The sequence below is a fragment of the Anabrus simplex genome, chromosome 11 (assembly GCF_040414725.1).
Source record: "Anabrus simplex isolate iqAnaSimp1 chromosome 11, ASM4041472v1, whole genome shotgun sequence".
Lineage (NCBI taxonomy): Eukaryota > Metazoa > Arthropoda > Insecta > Orthoptera > Tettigoniidae > Anabrus > Anabrus simplex.
The window spans coordinates 49,538,666-49,562,847 of NC_090275.1; the positions used below are offsets into that span (position 1 = coordinate 49,538,666).

A 24,182-nucleotide genomic window follows, 5' to 3' on the forward strand; every position below is an offset into this window, starting at 1 on the left:
GCGTCTGGAAATAGTATTAATGTCAGTGGATCACGGTTATACAGTACGAAAGGTCTCACTTCGAGTACAAGTTTCTTCAAATAGTGTCATGAATACCATATTCAGTCAGGTAAATAATATTCGAGATCACAGAAAAGGGAATGTAAGCTCTTCTTGGAAAAAAAGTTACTCTTTATCAGGGTATAGCCAACGGCCGTAGCCGTGTTGAAACACCGGATCCCGTGAGATCTCCGAAGTTAAGCAACATTGGGCGTGGTCAGGAGTTGGATGGGTTGCCACGCGCTGTTGGTGGGGGGGTAAGGGAATGGAGGAGCGGAAAGGAACTGGCCACCCTACCGCACGTAAACTCACCTCTGCGGAGGTTCGGACCTGCCTTCGGGCAGAACAACCCTTACAACCCGTACAATTCGTTGGATGTTGATGTTTCAATAATATTTTTAAAAATATTGTTTGCATTTATATTTATTTGAGTTCGTGGTACATTACATGAGTTATGATAACACAGTGCAATAGGAATGTTGAAATACTGGATCCTGTGAGAACTCCTAAGTTCAACAACATAGAGCGTGATCGGCTATTGGATGGGTAGTGTGAGATCTGGAGAACGAGTCACCTTATTGCCTTAGGCTACGAAACTTAAATAAGGAAAATGTTTTAGCGATCACATGAAAGGAGATAAAACTGCCATAGCAACTATTGTATAATGCAGAGCTCCGATGTTTAGGTTAGGATGCAAACTAATTTGGTTAGTAAGAAGTGTCGTTATAGGACGTACCCCTACTGTTTATGCAAATCTCATAGCAGAACTGTTGTCCAGGCTAGGCTATATTTCAGTAGGTTTGCATTCTAACCTATAAATGCCTGTACCGTGTTCTAATAATGGTTATTAAAATTGTATGTTTTATTCGTAGTTACTTTCAATTTTCTCAGGAATCAGCCCATATTGCTTTAGGAGGCTTTCTCTTCAACGTCACAATATATCTCCATACAACCAAGACGTTCCGCTCCACGTAAAACGACGGCTTCAACTTTGTAACTTCCGTATTCCAGCTGATCCATCGGTAGTTGCTGGATGTATACTGTCCAGTTCTCTGCCTTGTACAGTCCCTGAAAGAATACGATGAAAATTAAAACTTTCATTGTGTTCTGTTGAATTCCTGTATTTAGTTTTGTGTATTTTCAAAGGTAACGTTAGGGCTTGAAAAAAAGTGCGGAGGCTGGGTTGCACCATTGAGCAGGAAAGTGAATAGAATAATCCCATCTTCTGGTTCCGGCTCGCCTGAAACTAGGCAGAGAGCACTGTTTTATTGCAATTCATTAAAGTTTGATACATGCATTATATTCTCCTCTTATACTTATTTTACTATTACTAATCTAAATATAATTTATTTTTCCTAGATGTTAGCAAAAGGACTGCCTGGTCGAGGCGATAAAAGCGTGCTTGGTTCGCTCGGAAGGACGCGGGTTCGAATCCCCGTCAGGAAGTCGTAAAATTTATGATTTCCATTTTCGGAGGTGCATATGGTCCTGAGGTTCGCTCAACCTGCACCAAATATGAGTACCAGGTTAATTCCTGGGGGTAAAGGTGGCCGAGCATAGAGTTAACCACTCTAACCCATGAAGTGCCGAGGTTATGGGTAGTGGAAGCCTTTACATTTCACCTCTCCAAGGGACTTCGTGGCCTGTAGGGAGATAACTTTGCTTTGCATTTTAGAAGATAATGACACGACAATACTACGTACAATTTACATATTACTACATTTGATACTATATTTTAAGTGCGTACAGTATCCAGTATTCGGGAGATAGTAGGTTCTAACCCCACTGTCGGCAGCCCTGAAAATAGTTTTCCGTGGTTTCCCATTTTCACACCAGGCTAATGCTGGGGCTGTTCCTTAATTAAGGCCACGGCCGCTTCCTTCCCACTCCTAGCCCTTTCATGTCCCATCGTCGCCGTAAGACCTATCTGTGTCGGTGCGACGTAAAAGTAGCAAAAAAGATACTATATTTACTCTGCTAGAAATTATATTAATTATTCTAGCACACGCAAGCCTCTTATCCATCTTATCCGTAACCTTCATTATACCGTTCTGTACTTGTTTTGATTTTTTAAATTTCCTTTTTCCACATACTTCTTAAAATACGAAAAAAATTGCTATTCTTTCCGATGTAATCCAGTCTTTATTTAAGAGTTTAGCAATTGTACAGAATTCTCTCTCACTCTCAATTTTAATTAGCATTCATTACCACCGAGGTCGATAGCTGCAGTCGCTTAAGCAAATAACAAAAAAAAAAAGCATTCATTACCCAGATATTTTATTCTCATTGATTTGGTTGCCCTACAAACTCTTAATAGGAGGACTTTTTTCCATTTCTTCTGGTTCGTGTTCTTTCTCTCTGACTCTTATTTTTACACATTTCCATTAGCCACCACGTCATTCCTCTCATTCTCTGTTAGGAAGCCTTTCTCTCCTTATTGAAATATTGTGTACAATTTTACAAGATTCCAACAGTGTCCTTTTAGTTCCACATTCTACCATAATCGTCTGTTTCTTGTTGTTGCTATTTTGCTTTAAGTCGCACTGACACCGACACAGATATGTCTTATGGCGACGATGGGAGAGGAAAGGCCTAGGAAGTGGCCGTGGCCTTAATGAATTTTGTCGGGTGAACGCCAAATGTGTAACCAGAGATCTTTTACATGCCGACATCGTACGACATGGCATGTCAAATGGATTTTTTTCTGCCCTTCAAAAATCCAGCTACCTCTGCCGGGTTTGAACCCGCTATCTTGGGATTCGGAGGCCGACAGTCTACCACTGATCCAATTTAAGTTCCTTTTAATAAAGCTAAGTATTTTTTATGATTTCGGTTACTTCTTTTTTCACGTGACTTTCCGCCCCTCTTATATTTTTATTTAGCCAGTAATCGTCCTGTAAGTGTTGCATCTGTTATTATTATGTTAAATTCAGTATATCCCTTCCTTCTCACCTTATTAATCTTAACCAATATTTTATTACCTTCCTGGATATATCTGCTTGAATGCTTATATCCTCATATTGTCTTCTAACTCCACAATTACCGGGCGAGTTGGCCGTGCGTGTAGAGGCGCGCGGCTGTGAGCTTGCATCCGGGAGATAGTAGGTTAGAATCCCACTACCGGCAGCCCTGAAAATGGTTTTCCGTGGTTTCCCATTTTCACACCAGGCAAATGCTGGGGCTGTACCTTAATTAAGGCCACGGCCGTTTCCTTCCAACTCCCAGGCCTTTCCTATCCCATCGTCGCCATAAGACCTATCTGTGTCGGTGCGACGTAAAGCCCCTAGCAAAAAAAAAAACAAAAAAAAACTCCACAATTGGTCGTGCAATTGCCCAGCACAAATATCACACTGAGTGACTGAAATTTGAACCACGGAATTCAGCGGTGAGAGGCAGGCGCGCTGCCGATTAAGCGATGGATGCTCTTTATTTCATAAATATAATTAACTGAAAATAACAATTTGAATTCTTTTTAATAAAGCCAAATATTTTTCATGATTTCGGTTACTTCTTCTTTCACGTGACTTTCAGACGATAAACCATTTTGTGCTCCCCTCTTATATTTTTATTTCTTTCCGTAGATTTCGAGATTATTAGAAATTTTCATTGAATTTTTTCAATAATTCTCAACTTTAAAAAAATAGAAACCTTATTAATTCAGTTCATTTAGTGATTTTTATCCGTTAGAATGATCTAAATCAGAGTCCTGCACAACTGGCTGATATCGGGCAACATGCCAGTGTGATGTTCAGTTTGGTGCAAAGTCCAGTAAGCCAATTAATGCTTTTGTTATTCAAATGAGTTTTTCACCGAGTTCGACTTGAATAAAATTCCCATTCATGAAAGTGCAATCCAGTAGTATTTTACGAAAAAGAAATCTCTAGTTTTTGTTGTGCAGGACGTGCTGCAGACGTACTTCATGGGAAAATTTTTGCGCTATGGATAGGAAAGAGATAGTTGTTCGACTGAAGATTACTTGAGCTGCGAATGCAGACACTACATTTTTGGTGAAGATGGGTTCAAAACCACAGTGCTGAAATCGGCTAGTGTACCGTACAGTGTATTATCAGTACAACTCTGAGAGCAGAAGGAATTAAAAATCGTGACAGTATCTGAGTAAGATATACACTTACTCCAGGAACAGGGCATTTATTTTCCACTTTCATATATTCCTCTGTATATTTTTGGAAAGAATCGGGGAAATATTTCTGAATTTCTTCACACACATTTACAAATTTGTGATTGTAAGTCTTGGCCCATGTACCACTTTGCATCTTCTTGTATGCGGTAGCATCCATCTGAAACAAAATAAACAAATATATGTATGAGAATTAAGTAATATAGTATATATATACTCGAGTCGAAAACATACAAATTTACAGCTAATGTACAAGTCAGTTTGAATTATACAAAACATAACACGAGAGATCATGTTACACGTGATCAGTAGTTTGCAATTTCCAATGCACTCAGACTGCCTTGTAGGGGATCATCCTCTGTACAAGAGGTTGGACACAGAGGACACTCAAGTATGTGGATTGTTCCTGTCCACGTTCAAACATTGTATCACTCGTGATGAACCCCCATTTCTTCAAGTTATCCCTGGATATTCCCACTCCTGATCATAGCCTGCTCAGGGACTTCCACACCAGCCAGCATTCATTATATCCAGGTGGTAACTGCTCAACTGGTGGCATCAGTGGCGCCTGTTGGCATATGAAGCTGGGTGTTGCTCCAAATTTTTCAATGTCAGATTGTATATGAGAAGCTTACATAAATAACAAGAAATTATATTATCGTTAAGTAATGACCTGCATTCCTTTTAAAACTGAAATATATCTGGCAATTAAAAAGGAAATAAGAGGCTAATAATTATACGGTATAACTACTGTTATCCGTACCTCTCTTGAATTGAAAATTTGTCCTCCTGTTTTTCATTGATTGGTAATATTGTGGATGGTTCGGTGTAGCGCGCACTAGCAGCGTGGAAAAAATTACCGTTATGAGAGGAGAGAAACCAGGTATGAAGACATCTCTGACGTCACCTCCGCAGAGTGGTGCAATTTAACGGGGACATTTGGAGTTGTTACTCAGTAGGGGGTTTGCCGGTCTCGTGCAACACCCAAGGACCGATACTGGTGAGCGTGCTACCTGCTGCTACGTCTGCAGGCTTAGGCTTACCGCTTGGGAGTTGCCGTAGGAAAGCAAACCGCCTGAGTTTAATTCGAAGCCGGCAACGGTTATTGGTCCATTACGAAGTATTAGTTCATGTTAACATATTTTATAATATATGCTGTGTTCATTAAATTTAAAAAATAGGAAACACGATAGCAAATGAAGTGTAAAACTATTGAGAGTTGTGCAACACTGCAACAACACCACGTACCGCCCCTGGCTGGCATCCATCTACGGAGGTGAGGAGTCCTCTTCTTCCACAGCTCCAGTCTCGCCCTTTCTGGTGAGAGAGTAAGCATGTCAAATGTCCTCAGGAAGCTCTTCCGAGATCTCAGGCGTTGCTGAGGAGGATTGTATCCATGCAGCGGCTGGGCGCTATTCTGTTCCACTTTGAGCTTCCCCCTATAGGCGGCTATTTCTCTACGTACGCAGGGTGGCGGTATTCTAGCCACGAAATAGAACTTATCTGTCGGAGTAAGCTGTAAGGAACCTGGAATCAATCTGCAGGTTTCATTGAGGACCGTATCTGCCTGTCTGGAATGTAATGAACCAGAGAGAGAAAGCATGTTCACCAACAAAAAAACACAGTGCCATTGCTGAAGTACGTATTTTTTGGGAATAAGAGCCCTATAGTGACCCTGCTAATTAGCGAATAAGATTGCTTCATGCGAGGACCTTACGAGTATTACTATTTATATAACTTCGAGTGTTAGTCAGTTAGAGTCTTACATTCAGCGACTCACGTTATTTACCCCTGGTTTTACTTTCCCTTATTGTGACGTCACAAATCCACCCCTGTGGGTAGAGTATATATGCATCCTCGTTACGCTTTACCTTCCGTAAGTGACAACTGAAAGGGGAAACCGCCAAGTGCTCTCATCTTCGGAGCATTGGTTGGCACTCCGTTATCCCCTAGTTGAATCTAAGTTCAACTTACTTGTGTCTGGCTTCTCAATTATGTCTTCCCTATCAACCTTTTTCCGGTCAACTCTTGCTCTTTTACGACCCGGAGGGTGAGGCTTGCAAGACTCACGAGACATTCAATTCTGCGCAATTTGTTGCCGGAAACCATTATTTACTGTATATGGGGAATACATATTTACTTTACGTACTGATAACAACGAGATCAGAATATAACGTAGTGTAGCTTTTGACTGTAGACCAGGGTCTCTCAAACGCCCAAAATCTCACGCGTGCAAAACGAGGCGCATAGGTTCTGTGCACCGTGCATCGGTTCGACTTGACTTGGTTCGGGCCACTGTTTCGTCTCGGGGTGACTCGGCTAAGCTCGGCTAAACTCGCCTCGGATGGTGTAGCGCTGCAGAGTAAGTGAGGAAGTGGGGGAACAGGTGGAGCGAGCGAGACAGGCGTAGGTAAAGAGAGAGACAGAGCTATTGCTCAAAATGGAGGAGTGGGCGATCTGCACTCTGCTCAACCTAGCGAAGTCATCTTACGCATCGGTGCGTGCACTCTTGAGAGGCTCTGTTGTACATTATTCTGACAAAATACTTTTCGAAAAAATGGAACCATTATATTCTCAATTTAGCAGTCCTGGGGTGTCTTTTAAAAATAAATCAGTAGATAGAAGGCTAGGACTGCAGGCGCTACGAGTGAGTTAACATTCGATCTCCTCTAAACCAAGAATTGCCAAACGTAGGGAATCCTACACTTTCCTACTTTATTAATTCTCTCCTAGTGCTTACTAGTTAATTATACTCTGCGAGAGACCGTAAATATTATCAATCAATCAATCAATCAATCAATCAATCAATCAATCAATCAATCAATCAATCAATCAATCAATCAATCAATCAATCAATCAATCAATCAATCAATCAATCAATCAATCAATCAATCAATCAATCAATCAATCAATCAATCAATCAATCAATCAATCAATCAATCAATCAATCAATCAATCAATCAATCAATCAATCAATCAATCAATCAATCAATCAATCAATCAATCAATCAATCAATCAATCAATCAATCAATCAATCAATCAATCAATCAATCAATCAATCAATCAATCAATCAATCAATCAATCAATCAATCAATCAATCAATCAATCAATCAATTCGGAAAACTAATTAATTTTCTTCTTCTTCCACTTTTGAAGTCGCGGGTGCAAACTGTGTCGTACATGATTTACAGCCGAATGCCCTTCCTGATGAAACCCTATGTGGAGGGATATAATCACTATTGTGTGTTTCTGTGGTGGTTGGTAGTGTGGTGTGTTGTCCGGATATGAAGAGGACAGTGTTGGGAGAAACACAATCACGTGGTCCCCGAGCAATAAAAATTAATCAGACGCAATAAAAATTCCCGACCTGGCGTGAATCGAATCCGGGACTATCTGAACCGTAGACCTTAACTCGGACCATTCAGCCCAGGGGCGGACTGGAAAATAAATAAATAAATAAATAAATAAATAAATAAATAAATAAATAAATAAATAAATAAGCCAATGAAATCAAACAATCATTAACCAGTTGTGCGTTCACGGAATCGAACACAGGACAGTAGTTGTCTCCGAGGATAGAATCTAAGATTAGGAATGTAGATTTTCAAGAGATCAAGGTAATGGAATATTAAATGTAAGAGTAAAATAATAATAATAATAATAATAATAATAATAATAATAATAATAATAATAATAATAATCGTATGGCCTCAGCTACCGTGTGCAGACATTTCGATTTGACGCCATCTGGCTGTCTGCTCGTCAATTTCGACGTTCCGTTTTACTCTAGGCCCACTAGATGGCGTAGAGAGTAAACCGGATCTCTCTTGGGCGTCTATGGCTGAGATTTAATTAATTTTGTCGGGTAAACACCAAATGTGTCACCAGAGATCTTTTACATGCCGACATCGTACGACATGGAGTGTCGAGTGGACTTTTTTTCCGCCCTTCAAAAATCCGACTACCTCTGCCGGGTTTGAACCCGCTATCTTGGGATCCGGAGTTCGACACTCTACCACGGATCCACAGAGGCAGCTAATGTAAGAGTATTTTCTTGTGACAATAGTTAAGATTCATTATATTGAGAAACATGTTGTTTCAGCATAGAAGTGTGTGAAAACAATGGCATAGTCCAGTCTAGCCGTGACATCTTGGAATGACACTGGATTCTAGCCGTATTGGTACGAATAAAACTCCATCTGTTTCATTGCTCTAATGTATTTTAGTATGATCTAATAAATGAACACTACACACATTTAAATAGACACAATTCTAACCAGTTATGAAAGGCCATAATTACTAATTACAAGTTTACTCACAAGTCCCTCTTCCTTTCGGCACAGTAGGAGGTCGAGCCCGTTAGTCTACTTGTGGATGCTGAAGCCTTACTTTAACTTTTCCCAAGTCCATACACCTCATACAGCAGCTGTGTATAGACCGCTGGATCTGAACACAGGCCTAAGGGCCACTCGACACACGACGACTCTTCATTGGTTCGACTCGACAGACAGTCCAGTAATTCACACATTCACAAGCAGTGAACAAACAAATAGCTCAACAGTATTCAACAGCAGGACGATACTCACAACAGCGAGCATTAACAGGGGTCCATTTATTCTCGCACTCACGATAGCGGGTTTCCTCGCTGGCTCACGGCGATCCTCATTCCACAGAAATACATAAGCACACAGTTATCTCAGGTAGCACACGTCTTCCATCCCGTCGTCTCCAGCCCATCTACTCACTGGTCTCTTAGACACCACAGCAGCTTATCGTTCAAACTTCGGTGGGACACTGATGGCAGCCAACACCTCTGTCGCCCTCAGCCCAGGCACCGATCCCCAACTCACTGAGTGTCACACTGACTCCATCACGGAGTCCAACTCTGACTGACTGACCGCGGTTAGCCTCCCTTTTTATAGCTCAGGTGATTTGAGCCAGAAATTTTGCGACGTCACTAGGGGCAGAACACCCCCGTTGAATCTACAAGAAACTCACAGGTAAGCCAATCGACGAGAATAATACAGGGAAAGGCGAGCCCCACCCCACAAGTCGGCTGGGAGATCCCAGGCCGTCTGAATCACCAGTCCCTTCCTGGAAGTACCGAAAGGGATTACCACGGGGCTGGCACGTAACAATATGATCTGGTGTTCCAGAGGGTTAGATAACATTACTAAAGGCCAAGAAGGCTGTAGGGAGATAGCCTGACGGGAACGTCAGCCTTCGTCATTCATCTGCAAAACATTGTTGAAGGAATTTCTGCCCTTCAGTAGAGGGATAACGCAATAATAACAACACATATTTTGGAGTTAGAAGAACCAGAGATATGAGTGAAACGTATAACGACCCGGTGATCTTCCTGTTGAATACTCAGCCATCTCTATATTTTGTATTTAGTCTACATTAAACGTACAAGGAAGGACTTATATATTTATTTATTTATTTATTTATTTATTTATTTATTTATTTATTTATTTATTTATTTATTCATTCGTAAGTAGTTGGACCTTAACGACCTAATAACGCTCCAAGCCACCCGAGAATTTATAAATCTCCAAGTAGGTGACTAGGGGTCGAGAGTTCATCTCCCGCTCATGAAACCCAGCTGATGTATAAAGCATTCCATTTTTGCAAGGACTAGGAATAAAATTAATTGCAATACTGGGGCCCGAAAACCTCACAAATTATTATTATTATTATTATTATTATTATTATTATTATTATTATTATCATTATTATTATTATTATTATTATTTTACATCGTTATGCCCTACTCAGCAGCACGGTTGAACTTGCTTAGCTGATGTGTTGGCTTAATTTTTCTCCCAAAATCTCTTCATCCTCTCGCCGAGCTTCTTCCTTCGTTCTTCTGTCCAAGTTTTAGTAGCTCTGGTGTTGGGTTTGTCTTCAAAGTGGTGATTGTCGATTTTGATTCTGAATTTACATCTGTCCTGTACAATGTCTTCTGAGATGTTGATTTCCTGGAGATCTGTTTCAGTTTCACGAAGCCAGCTGTTCTTGGTTTTAGACAAAAGGGCCAGGTTGAAAATTCTTTTAGTTAGCCTGTTAGTGTTCATTCTGATAATGTGTCCATAAAATTTCAATCGTCTTTTCCGAAAAGTGTGAGAAATTTTTTCAGAATGACAGTATATCTCCTGGGGTTATTTTTTTCTCCATACTCCATCTATATAAACTGGGCCAAAAAATTTTCATAAAATTTTCCTTTCTTGTTTCTCAATGTCTTTGGTTAAAGATCCGCCACCAATGATTAAGGTTTCTGAGGCATAAAACGCTTCAGGTTTGATCACTGTATTATAGTGTCTAAGTTTTGCATTCCGAGATATTGATTTTTTATGATACCTGTTCCAAGTCATCCTGTATGCTTTCTGTAATTTGGAAATTCTTTCATTATTTGCTTCGCGGTTTAAACCAGAGGGCTGAATAATTTCTCCCAAATATTTAAATTGGTTCACTTGAACAATTTTGCCGAATTTAGTTATCATAGGTTGTTCATCTAAGTATCGTGAGGCTCCTTCCATGCACTGAGTTTTCTCATACGAAATTTGAAGTCCCGTTTTGATGGCAATTTCATGTAGTTTTTCAATGGAACGAATTGCTTCATGCCTATTATTGGAAAGGATTGCTATGTCATCAACAAAGGCCAGACATTACACGTGAATTCTGTCTTTACGTAGTCTTCCAAGGGTTATTCCTTTAGTTTCCTTTTCCCAGGTCCTGATTACTTTCTCAAGTATCAAGTTAAACAGTAACGGCGATAAACCATCCCCTTGACGGACCCCGGTGTTAACAGGAAAAGACTTACATATTTCGCCTAGGAATGTAACTTTTGAAGTAGTGCCAGTTAATGTTTGATTAATTCTCTTGTTTTCTTATCCACTTGAAATTCTTCTAGAGTACTGAAAAGTGTTTGACGGTCTATAGAGACATATGCTTTTCTGAAATCTACAAAAGTAATGACTGTTTGTTTGGCTTTGCGTATTTGGAGGATAGTTTTGAGATTAAGGATTTGTTCTGTACAAGATCTTCCTTTTCGGAAACCTGCCTGGTATTCACCAATTAGATGGTCAGTTTGTTTCTCAAGTCTAGTGAGCAAGGCTTTGGAAAACATTTTGTAAGCAACTGGTATCAAGCTCATTCCTCTATAATTATTGATGCTCGTTTTATCCCCTTTCTTGTGTAGTGGATGGATTAGCGCACATTTCCAATCTTCCGGGATTTCTTCAGTGATCCAGATTTTCTCAAGAATCGAGTGGATTTTCCGGGCTACGCTGTCACCTCCTATCTTCAGCATTTCGGCAATTATACCATCTTCCTCCGGGGCTTTGTTATTTTTTGAGTCAATGGATTATTATTATTATTATTATTATTATTATTATTATTATTATTATTATTATTATTATTATTATTATTCAAACCTGTATAAAAATCAACATTTGTGATATCATCAAATTAAACACGCGTTACTGGAAATAGTTGTAAAGAAATTTAAACTGGACTTTCCTCATTGAAACCTGGTATAAGTTACAGACTACTTACCGCTAGGTCCATCTGTGTGTTGTCTGGAATGTTTACTTCACCGTTGTAAGCATATTCGTATTTTCCAACTTTATTCAGTTTTGTGCCGTAATCAAATTCTTTGGTACCTTCATCTGCACAGTGCTCAACGCGGCGGAACAGAAGTTCATATGGGCCCTGAAAAGAGAAAAAATAATTTAAGGTACGTCACTATTACAAACAATGATCCAACCCAAAGGACCGCTTCTCACCGCGATGGCCTGCAGATTACGAGGTGCCGCGTTGTGAGTGGAACAAATTCTCTTGGCTGTTATTCTTGGCTTTCTAGACCAGGGCCTCTCCTTGACATCCTGTAGGCCGAGTGGACCTCGAACCAGTCCCAGCTGTGAGCTTGCATCCGGGAGATTGTGGATACGAACGCCACCTTTTTCTTTGCTAGTTGCTTTACGTCGCACCGACACAAATAGGTCTTATGGCGACGATGGGATAGGAAAGGCCTAGGAGTGGGAAGGAAGCGGCCGTGGTCTTAACTAAGGTACAGCCTGGTGTGAAAATGGGAAACCACGGAAAACCATCTTCAAGGCTGCCGATAGTGGGGTTCGAACCTACTATCTCCCGAATACTGGATACTGGCCGCACTTAAGCGACTGCAGCTATCGAGCTCGGTGCCATAAGACCTATTTGTGACGGTGCGACGTAAAATAAAGAGCAAACTATTATACAGGATGTTTCAAAAATAGGGGTCATAATTTCAGGTATGTATTTGTTACTTGTAGACAATCAAAATAGTGCATTACAACATGTGTCCGGACACGATCCCAAACTCCAGGAGTATTGCGTATGTCCTCACACGATGCCACAATTCGATTCGGGTGGGTTTCCACAGCAGGCACCGGAAACGAATACACCGATGATTTTAAATGGCCCCACAAGTAGAAAACGAGGGTGTTCAGATCAGGTGAGCCTGGAGACCAAGCAATCGGGCCACCTCTACCTATCCATCGATCAGGAAACATTCGATCTATGTCACTGAGACATCTATGTGAGGTCTGTATTCAAGCAGGAGGTGGACATTTTGAACATCTTTTGTAATGACAATGACCTGCGGAAAAAAACGTTCCGGTGAAGTTAAGTGTTGTGAAGGCCATAACTCGGAAATGAAGCATTTTCTGACACATGTTGTAATGAACTATTTTGATTGTCTACATATAACAAATACATACCTGAAATTATGCCCCCCATTTTCGAAACATCCTGTATTGCTAAAGTCTGATAATTAAAAACGAGCTGGCAATTTTTAACTATTTTTGAATAATTAAAGATTTATGTACAAAATTGTTACATTCTTCATATAATATGTAAAAATATGCAATGTTAGTAAGAATGTGTAAAAATATGTAAAAACCGAGCAAGCGGCTGTGCAGTTCGGGTCGTACAGGTGTGAGCTTGTATTTAGGAGACAGTGAGTTCGATCTCCACTGTCGGCAGTTCTGCTTCCTTTCCACTCCTAGCTCTTTCCTATTCCATCGTCGCCATAAGACCTGTCTGTGTCGGTGCGACGTAAAGCAAATCGTAAATACATATATGTATACGTAAGATGAAACACAAAACTGTATCGAAACCATAATTCGCCGACGTTTTTCATTTTCAGTTTCAGTAAAGGAATCTTTATATTAAAAGAGTTTTACAAAAAAGCACTTTTTGACAAATCCGTCCGACCGTTCTACTGGACCGATTTGCTTCAGTATTGTTTTATTCTCTCCGGAATTTCATGCCGGTGAGCACGAGGCATTGATAGGTCTCTAAGTTCATCCAACTTCGAGCAATCATAAAATCAAATTATTAAATGGTCACTCCTATAATTTCAGGCGAAGGCTTACCCTGACCCGCAATACATTCTCTATTTAGCAGGTTGCTAAGCGACGAACACTTTCATTAATATTCTGGTATATGTGATTTTTATCCTTAGTAATGTCGCTGCATGCAGCCGTATTTGATTACTGCCTGTCAAGCCAGAGAGTATACACTTCCTCTGATCACTGCAATTCCCTGCTAGATATCTTTGATTTTCTAACCTTTGCCAGCTTCCAAATATATTCAACAGATGGCAGAGCGTTCCTAATAAATTACATGCTGCTAAGAGAAAAAAGTCTACGTACAAACAGACCCCATCATGACATACGTCTTAGACATTATATGGGAACACCTATCGCAGGACAACCTTGCTACACTAGAAAGAACGCAGGCCGTGCATCTAAAAAAAAGTTCTTTGACTGACAAAAAACGTTGCTTCGAGACTAACCTATGATCTCACAAGATAACTGTTCTATGTAGAAGAACTACGATTAAAAATACCATTCGTTTCTACGACACAATACAAAGTTTTATTTCGAGAACTGCAGGATTAAAAAGCGCATGTTTGGACAGATTTTTACCAAACCAGACGGCATGATAACGTCAGAATATATAAATTCTGTCTACGATCTACGGCATACCATAATTTGATTTTTATGAAATGTTCACAAAACCACTGAAAATGGCAGGCATATCAAGACGAGTTATCTGACATATTTATAAACAATGTTGCGGAGCAGCGCGGGCCCTCTAGTGGAATATTTCATTACATAAGAATCCGGCCCATAATCATCAGTGTAAAGAACGCAATCTAGGATTATATGAGGTTACTCACGGCTAATTTTGTTGACCCTCCAGAAGCGTACGGAAAACATGCCGCACTGATTGTTAGGACGAAGGCACCGAAAATCATATCAAGGTTCTGTGCAAGATTTCACTTCGTAAACTGAGGGATGAAGCATCATCCTCACAGATTTTATACTATAGTAAGGGGAGTTCCCATAAACAAAATTTTGCTTACTCTTTTACCTTGTTAACCTTCCCACGAGTAGCACAAAAGCTTAATAGATTGTGGGAAGCGTGGGAATCATCTGTTTTTATCGTCCTGTGTGTACTGCTAGGTAGTTAATGATACCGTTGTTATTGTATTGAACCCTGGCGTATGAGCATATAAAAAGCAGACTCTTATTCACTAATATACGGCAAAGCTCACTGTTATTACTGTCCAGGAACGGAAAATGCTACCGGTGTGTGCTGTGTTCATTTTGGGATGTTGAGAGGAATGATTTGCCCTAGCCATGAAAAATTATGAACAGGAAGACATTCAGAATATTTTCTTTCTTCCCCCTTGTAACCAGTCCATTCTTGAAATCTAAGTTCGCACCACGGTAGCTGAGGGCAGTCGATTATTATTATTATTATTATTATTATTATTATTATTATTATTATTATTATTATTATTATTATTATAGCCTCCGTGGCTCAGGTGGCAGCGCGTCTGCCTCTCACCTCTGGGTTCCGTGGTTCAAATCCCGGTCTCTCCATGTGAGATTTGTGCTGGACAAAGTGGAGGCGGGACAGGTTTCCTTCGGGTACTCCGGTTTTCCCTGTCATATTTCATTCCAGCAACAATCTCCATTATCATTTCATTTCATCTGTCTGTCATTAATCATTGCCCCAGAGGAGTGCGACAGGTCTCGGCAGCCGGCACAATTCCTATCCTCGCCGCAAGATGGGGCTTCAATCATTCCACCCCTGACCAGGTCAATGACTGGAAAATAGGTTGTAGGTTTTCATTATTATTGTTATTGTTGTTATTATTATTGTTCGTATCGGCCTAATAACGATCACGTTATTTCATCTGTCTTCTTTTCTGGACGTTGATCTTTGCCCAGTGCTCCTTCATTCGTTGCCTGTTTTGCTCTTTTCTTTCCTCTTTTTTATTACAATTGGCTTTACGTCGCACCGACACAGATACGTCTTATGGCGATGTTGGGATAGAAAAGGGCTAGGAGTGGAAAGGAAGTGGCCGTGGCCTTAAATGAGGTACAGCCCCAGCATTTGCCTGGTGTGAAAATGAGGAACCACGGAAAACCATCTTCAGGGCTGCCGACAGTGGAGTTCGAACCCACTAACTTCCGGATGCAAGCTCACAGCTGCGCGGCCCTAACCGCTCGGCCAACTCGCCCGGTTTTTCTTTCCTTTGGACTTCCTTGAAAACCCTGGTGGTCTTTTAGTTTCCTCTTGAGTGGGTTGCGTTCCTGTATATCTTCATAAGTGATCCCAATCTCCTGTAGGTATCTTTCCACCTCCTCGAACCAAGTTGGCTGGGTCTTCTTATCGTTAAAATAGGCAAAGATAGGTAGGTCATTTGAGGTTGAAAACTTTAGTCACCAAATGCGAGGTTGAATGGGGGAACGACAGAGGGTCATGACTCTTTTTCCCTTATTTTTTATATATCCCAGTACGGAATAGAAACAAAGTCCTAAGACTTCGCTGGTAATCATGCATCTAAACCACCAGTTCACAAAATTACATCAAAATAAAACGGCTGAAAACTTCTCCACAACTGCCCGCAGGCGCTATCACATGTCTAAGTAAATTCTGCCATTACTTTGTCACTGGATGTTCTTCAACCGGGCCGCGCCCCTGCCTCCTAGGTTTCCGTCAAGTCGCACTCCCAAGCGCTGGAGCAATTCAGACAAGATGGCCTTTAAATGACCTACTTTTGTAGTTTCGTAAGGGGAAGCTTCCAGAACTCTTTGTTAATAAGCTGGATTCCTGTACACACCCCCGGATTTCATTCGCTAGAGAACATATTCCCAAGCCTCTGATGGGTAGATTACAACCGAAGAGGAATCATCTGAAGTGTTGACAACTTCGGCAATTTAAAAAAAAAATAGCCCTCAGAAAAAGGGTTACTAATTCCTAAAACAAACGTTACTCTAACAAGTTGTTAGCTTTTAGTCCGGCAGAGTGAGCTAACAAATCGATGGTAGAGCCATCTACTGTAACTGTAATAGCCGAAATTCTTTGGGAGTTTACAAGTTCAAGTCTGTTGACATGGATGGCCTTAGCGTGCAGTTTAATTAGCCAGGGAAGGTGTACCCCTGGTACAATAATAATAATAATAATAATAATAATAATAATAATAATAATAATAATAATAATAATAATAATAATAATAACTGGCTCAGTTCGGTGGCATTTGAAGGAACTCAAATACGTCAGCCTCATGTCGGTAGATTTACTGGCACGTAAAATAACTTATGTGGGACAAAATTTTGTCACCTCGGCGTCTCCAAAATCCGTCAAAGTAGTTAGTGGGACATAGAAGCAATATTATTATTATTATTATTATTATTATTATTATTATTATTATTATTATTATTATTATTATTATTATTCAAACCCCACGGCACTTAACGCCCTTAAAAGGTCTTTGGCTTGCCCAGAGACCGCTGCTTAGCCCGAAGGCCTACAGATTACGAGGGGCCGTATGGTCAGCACGACGCAACCTCTCAGTCGTTTTTCTGGGCTTTCGAGACCGCGGCCGCTATCTCACCGTCAGAGAGTTCCTGAATTCTAATCACGTAGGCTGGGTGGACCTCGAACCAGCCCTTAGGTCGAGAGAAAAATCCCTGACCTGGCCAGGAATTGAACCCGGGGTCTCCGGACGAGAGGCAGGCACGCTACCCCTAAAACCACGGGGCCGGCTATTATTATTATTATTATTATTATTATTATTATTATTATTATTATTATTATTATTATTACTATTATTGTACCGGGCGGTACACCTCCACGCCGCTAATTTAAAATTTGTGCCAGTTGAAACTCCTCTGCTGGAGGAAGTCTGAACTTTATATACGCTATTAATTCGCTACCTTCTCAAAAGATGTCACCACGTGGAAAATTTTGAGTTTTTGAACTGTGTCATTTTTGATGTGTTTTTGTTTTGCTTGAAGTAAGAAGTGTGAACTTTCTCTTCTAGAGGACACTACTGAAGATCAACAATAGTGCACCCTAGTGCGGAGTCAAAGAACTATTTTGTTGGAGAAATTTTTATTTCAAATGTTCGTTCTTTGCTAAATTTCTTTCAGTCATTGGTTAAGTTGGCAATATTAACCCCTTCTTTCCCCTTGTTTTAAATCTAGCCTATCCCGAATTTCTTAAATTAATTTTCCACCAATTATGTGTTTCTTCTTAGTATTGTGTAGGGGGTTTATGGATGAACCAATAAAATCCTCGTGGGATGGTGTTCTCATTCCCCTAACGCCTAGAAACTTCCGCGAGAGTATATAAACTGCTAATTTTAGGGTCTCCGGGCCACTTCAGTTCCATCTTTCAGTGTATTAAGTACATAGCAGGAGGCGGGAAGCGCCTCTTTCCTCGGCAGCGGTCAACAACAAGGTAATGGCCGATTAATAACTTCTTTCTTTGCTTGCTCAGCAGTTTAACTCTCGGGGCGGGTTCTAAGCGTTCCACCATGTAACCTTTTCCTAAATGTAACTACTCCTTTTATATATTCTCTTTTAAAGCTACATACTGGGATAGAGAGTGCTAACCCTCTCGAGCTCCCACTCATATTGTTTTGAGGTGAACTTATTTTTCTCAACCTATTCTTCGTTAACGTAAAACAAATTGTTCTCTTCTTAAGTCACCTCTTTAGTATGGGATTAGCCCTTGTATTAACGGCCTAGTGCCAAGTAGGTCTTAATCAAAGTGTATTAGGAGTGCAAGTTCGCCTCCTCTCAAATTGTTATTTTAGAGGTCATTTAATTAACCTCCTTTTCATTTAATAGACCTCAGTAGATTGGGTATTTTACCCCTGTGTTTACGTCCGTTGAGGACAGCTTGAAGGTGGAGTTTGGTGTGGCCTGGGAGAGGCTTAAATTTGAGAGCGAGTGGCTCTTTTGAAAATTGAGTTTTGTATGCCTCGTGGAGGCTTTTCAGTGTAATTTGGAGCTAGGGCTCCTAGGCATGAATGGGGTTTTCTGCCCCTCTGTTGAAACTTGTGTTTGGAGGTAAAACTGAGCTGATTGCCCAAGCATTGTGTTTTCAGGGCTCGAAGCCCAAATCCTGTAAATATTGTAACTACCATTGGACTTGCTACTTTGTACCTGCCATGCTTGTTATTTCTTTGTTTTTGAAAAGAAAATATAACCTGATTAAATTTTAAATTAATTTTACTTTAGTAGCTTGAGACCCGTTCACCACCCCGCACCTTCTTTCACGCATAACTACCACAAAAATACGGTAACAAGTGGTAGCAGAGCGTGGTTGAATGGGTCTCAATTTAGCCCCTTTTGACGGCTAAACATTGTTTTGTTCCGAACTCTAACTATTTTCCCAGTTGCTGGAATCTTTTGAGTTTTTCAAAATTGTTCTGTCACCATGCCCGGCCCTCGCGATGTTCTCCATCTTAACTATTTGCGCAAGGAGGAGTTGATCTATGAATTGACTATTAGAAATGTACAATCTGGAGGCACGGTTGCAGTAGACACAAACAAGCTTAGAGAATCCCTAGATTTGCCCATTTCCATCCCCAATTTGGGAGAGAAAGAAATTGAAGACTCTCTTTCCACGATCACGGAGAATATTACTGGGCTAGCTTCTGTAGTTAGTTTTTTTGATGAAAATGATCCTTCTCCTAATCAAATTAAGCGTGTGCAAGTTAGGCTGTTTCATTTTTCCAATAGAGTTAACGATCTGTTGTCTCTAAAGTTGAATGACGTTCAGACGTTCAGACGTTCAGAAGAAGGAAGCTAGTACGCTAGTACGATGTTTGAATTATCGAGCAAGGTCACTCAATTGTTAACAGGGGAGGTTCCTCCCAAAAGCGATCTACCCACCACAGTGAATGTAGGTAGCGAGGAAGAGCCTCATAAGGGAGAAGTTAATAGGATAACCGTTGCTGCTCAAACTATCTCTGCCCCATTGGACAACGAATCTGAACGCTGTGCATCGTTGAGTAATATCCGTTCGGAATTAACTTCCTTGCCATTGAAACCTTTACCTACTATGTCACCCGGGTTTAGCAGCTTGCCTCACCCATTGGCAATGTTGCTCAGAGGTATCTCTAAGTTTTCGGTTAACACCACCAGTGAAGTCATTTCATTTTTAAGATTTCTGGTTGAATTTCAGGATCATGCCCTTGTGTTTTCTCTTTCTCCATGTCAAATTTTGCAAATTATCTATCCTTATGCAATTGGTATTCTTTCTGACAAAATAGTAAGAGCCATAGCCGAACAGTCATCTATTGAAGATTTTCATGCACACTTGCTTGCAAATTTTATTCCCGCCCGCGCGAGGTCTTCTCTGATTCAGAAGTACTATTATCGTGTACAGCGATTGGATGAGAACTTGGCTGATTTCATACAAGACATTAAGTTTTATACTAGGGTGTTTGCTCTTCACTTCCCTGAGGATCAAATTGTACAAGCTATTGTGGAAGGTATTTCACCATCTTATAGGTCATACTTGTGTTTCGCGGCGTGTCCGCAAACTTTCTCTGAACTTGAAGCGTTGGCCGTCTCAGCGGAAGGAGTTAGGTACGCCGATCCTTTGCGTGTGGCAAAAGAACCCCCTCCTTCGTTTAGTAATACTCGGCCTCCACCTCGCCGACCAGTCACACCCCGTAAATGTTATGCTTGCGGGTCGCCTGACCATCTTCGCAATAAATGTCCATTGGTCAAAACTAGTAGGGCAAATAATGGAGCTGGTTCAGCACAAGGCTGTTTTAAATGTGGGGCTTTCTCACATATCGCCAAGAATTGCCCAAACTCGAATAGCACCCTCTCCTGCTCAACTTCTGGTGCAAATTCTACCTATGCCAATAATAAAAAGTGACTAGTGGCTTCGGCTGAGTCGACTAATCCATCTGCCCGAGACTCAGCCCCTGGTAAACAGGTTGTAAATTCAGGGAACGAGCAATTTTCAAATTTATCTTTTGAAGGTCCCAAAGAGTGTCTTAGGATTGCGGCGGATTCCCCCGCACCTGTTCCTTTTCTTAAGATTGAGTTAAATAACGAGCCTATTACAGCTCTCTTAGATTCAGGCAGTGTTTGTTCGATTATTTCGGCTGAATGGTATTCTAAATTGAAATCTGTTTGTAAACTACCTGACTATGTCTCATCTCCTGTTCAATATGTTTCGGCTAATTCATCCCCATTAGAAATTCTAGGTTCCTTATTGGTCAAAATTCGTATTTTTAAATTCACTTGGAAAGTTAAATTGTTTGTGGCCAAGCTCTTGTCTTGCCCCATTATATTGGGAGCGGACTTTATTTTTCACACTGGTCTTGTGCTCGATCTTCAGAGTAGGTCTTGCACTTTCAAATTTGCCTCTAATTGTAGCATCCCTTTATTAAAGTGTAATTCTGCATCATGTTCTTCTATTTCGCCTACCCAGGATGAGATGTTGTTAGACCTTAGACATCTACCTGAGGAGCAGGCTGATAGTATTCGTAAGCTGTGTCAGTCGTTTCCAGAGGTATTTTCTAATACTCTTGGTGTTACTGACCTGATAGAATACAAAATTGAGGTCACGGATTCGATTCCTGTCCGTTTTCCACCGTATAGGCTATCTCCACCTAAAATGAAGCCTCTGAAAGAAATTATCGATCAGATGTTGAAGGATGGTATTATTAGGCCCTCTAAGTCAGCGTATTCCTCGCCTATTTTTCTAGTCCCTAAACCCCAAGGGGGCTTCAGGCCTGTCATTGATTACAGGGCTCTCAATCGGAAGGTGGTGTTACAATCTGTGCCCCTTCCCGACCGTCATTCTTGTTTTTCATGGTTTCGTAAGGCCAAGTTCTTTACTATCTTGGACTTGAATCTGGCCTATAATCAAATTTCCCTTGCCGAAGAGTCTAAACACCTTACAGCGTTTGCCACGGACTGGAATTTATATGAATACAACCGCGTGCCTTTCGGGCTCCCCACGGGAGCAGCTGTACTCACTAGGCTGCTAGATAGGGTCTTCTCCGACATCAAATTTGAGTACTTATATCACTACTTGGGTGATGTCGTCGTATTTTCAGAGACTTTTGAAGAGCATCTAGATCATCTGCGAGAAGTTCTCGATCGCCTTCGTAAAGCTGGGTTAACTGTTAAGTTGTCCAAGGTTGCCTTTGCTAAGCCCTCTATGTCTTTCCTAGGGCATATTGTGTCACCTGATGGTGTAGCCGTCGATCATTCTAGGACACAGGCCATCCGTGATTTTAAACCTCCCAAGGACATCAAAGGCATCGCCAGGTTTATTGGTATGGTGAATTTCTTCAGAAAGTTTATTCCTAACTTCGCTAATAGAGCGGCGCCCTTAAACCTTCTTCGTAGGAAAGGCATCAAATTCGAGTGGGGACCTTCTCAACAAGCCGCTTTTGAAGACCTTAAATTAGCTCTTTGTAATGCCCCTGTACTTGCTATGCCTGATTTCTCGAAGAAATTCATCGTCCAAACCGACGCGTCGTCGTCAGCAGTAGTGGCAGTCCTTCTTCAAGAGACTGAACTAGGGAGGCGACCCATCGCCTATGCATCTAGGACCTTGTCGGCTCAAGAAGCCGAGTATTCCATATATGAGCTCGAAGGTTTGGCAGTCTTATTCGCCTTAGAGAAGTTCCGTCTCTATCTGGAACATGTTAAATTCGACCTGGAGACAGATAATCAAGCATTAAGCTGGGTCTTAGGTAGGCCGCGTCGTACTGGTCGTATAGCCCGTTGGGCCATCCGTATTTCTGCCTTCCAGTTTGATGTTAGACATATCAGAGGTACCGAAAATATTGTCGCTGATGGACTCAGCCGTATGTTTTCAAACGACGTCGAGACCCAAGAACCGGTCGACAGTTCATCACCTCCCGAGTCCATACTATCTCATGTTAATGCCATCTTAACGGATGCCTCCATGCTCTTTAGGGATATCGAGAAATACCAACATGAAGATCCGACGCAGGCTCCGATAATGGAAACCCTTTCTTCTGGGGAACATGTCGTCCCTTATGTTCTGAGGAATGGTGTTTTATGTTGCCCTTCGAGGCATGACAAGATGATGAAGGTTGTCGTTCCAGCTGTCCTTGTGCCTATGATCTTCAAATACTATCATGAGACCCCATTGGGGGGGCATCTGGGAATATTTAAAACTCGTGAAAAGATTCGTGAAATGTTCATCTGGAAAGGTATGGACGGTGAAATCCGTGAATTAGTAAAAGCTTGTAAATCTTGTTTGCTCAGTAAACCCACCATGTCCACCAAGGTAGGCCTTTTGTCTTCGCATCAAGCATCGCGCCCCATGGAACGCCTGTATATTGATTATGTAGGACCCTTCCCCCAGTCGAAGGGAAATGCCAACAAATTCATCTTTGTATGTGTAGATGGTTTTACAAGATTTTCCTGGTTATTTCCGACTAAGCTGGCTACCGCTCAGTCCACCATTACTTGCCTAAATTCTATTTTTGCTTCCTTTGGTCCGTGCCAATATATTGTGTCCGATAATGCTAAGGCGTTTACATCAAATCTTTTTCATAAATTCTGTTTTGACTTATCCATCTCTCATGTAACTACTTCTGCTTATTACCCTCAACCATCTCTGGCTGAACGGGTTAATCGTAATCTCAGGTCCGCACTTATTGCCTATCATCATGATGATCATTCCAGGTGGGACACGTCCCTGCATTGGTTAGCTTTTGCTTTGAATTCGGCGGTTCATGAATCACATAAATTTACTCCAGCTTCTTTGATGTTCAAGTTTGTTCCCAACTCGCCGCTCTCTAACCTCTGGTCTCTGAGTGACATTCTACCCGAGACAATAGATCCGGATAATATTAAAGATCTTTGGAAGAAGGCTAAAGCCAATCTTAAGGTATCTCATGAAAAGGTTAGGGAAAGGTATGATCGTGGACGGAGACCCACCACTTTGAATGTAGGTGACCAGGTGATGGTCAAGAACTTTGTTCCCGCGGGCAAGCTTGCCCCCAGATTTCATGGGCCTTGTATCATTCTCGATTTTCTTACGCCAGTTACGTTGTTAGTAAGCAATCCAGCCACCGAGAGGATATTTAGGGTTCACCTGTCACAGGTGAAACCGGTGTAATTTCCGTGTTAACTTGCTTCATATTATTGTGAAAGGGGATATGAAGGTTATATTTTTTTGAGTTTTCAAGTTCTAGGCATTCTGCCCCTTCTATAATATTTTGTTTTATATGTAAGCATTTGTGTGAAACCTCCCCCGATTTGTTAAACTGCCATCCTGTCCTTGCCTCGGCCATTACCACGCTCCCATCTCCTGCTCCAATACACACTGTGGCTGGATTATATTAAATGCCATGGACATCTACACGCCGCTGACCCCTCAACCTCTTCACCAAGGCTGTGCCCTCAAAAAGATGATGGTCCAACACAATTCTGCCGCCTTGCTTTAATGTTTCAGTGCCCCCGCAGCTGCGTGGCGCCGTGCAGCAACTGGGGCAGAGGACGGGCCCCCTCTTCTCCAGCGAGTACGTCAGGTGCACGGCGAGCCGGAGCTCTCCTCCCGGCCGAGGCTGATGCGCGGCGCACGACCTGCTACTTGCCCGCAGCCTGTATATGTTCACCGCGGGCGCGGCGTGTTTCAACACC

General features: G+C 41.4%; 1 protein-coding gene across 1 annotated transcript; it reads right to left on the minus strand.

Moving 5' to 3' along the window:
* Window positions 1-948: 948 nt before the first annotated feature.
* On the minus strand, window positions 949-14,493 carry LOC136883124 (uncharacterized). Its single transcript, XM_067155307.2, has 4 exons — window positions 14,405-14,493; window positions 11,737-11,892; window positions 4,173-4,337; window positions 949-1,107 (listed from the first exon to the last, which is right to left on the minus strand). Exons 1-4 carry the CDS (start codon window positions 14,480-14,482, stop codon window positions 949-951), a joined length of 558 nt encoding a protein of 185 aa, XP_067011408.1. The 5' UTR covers window positions 14,483-14,493.
* Window positions 14,494-24,182: the final 9,689 nt, after the last annotated feature.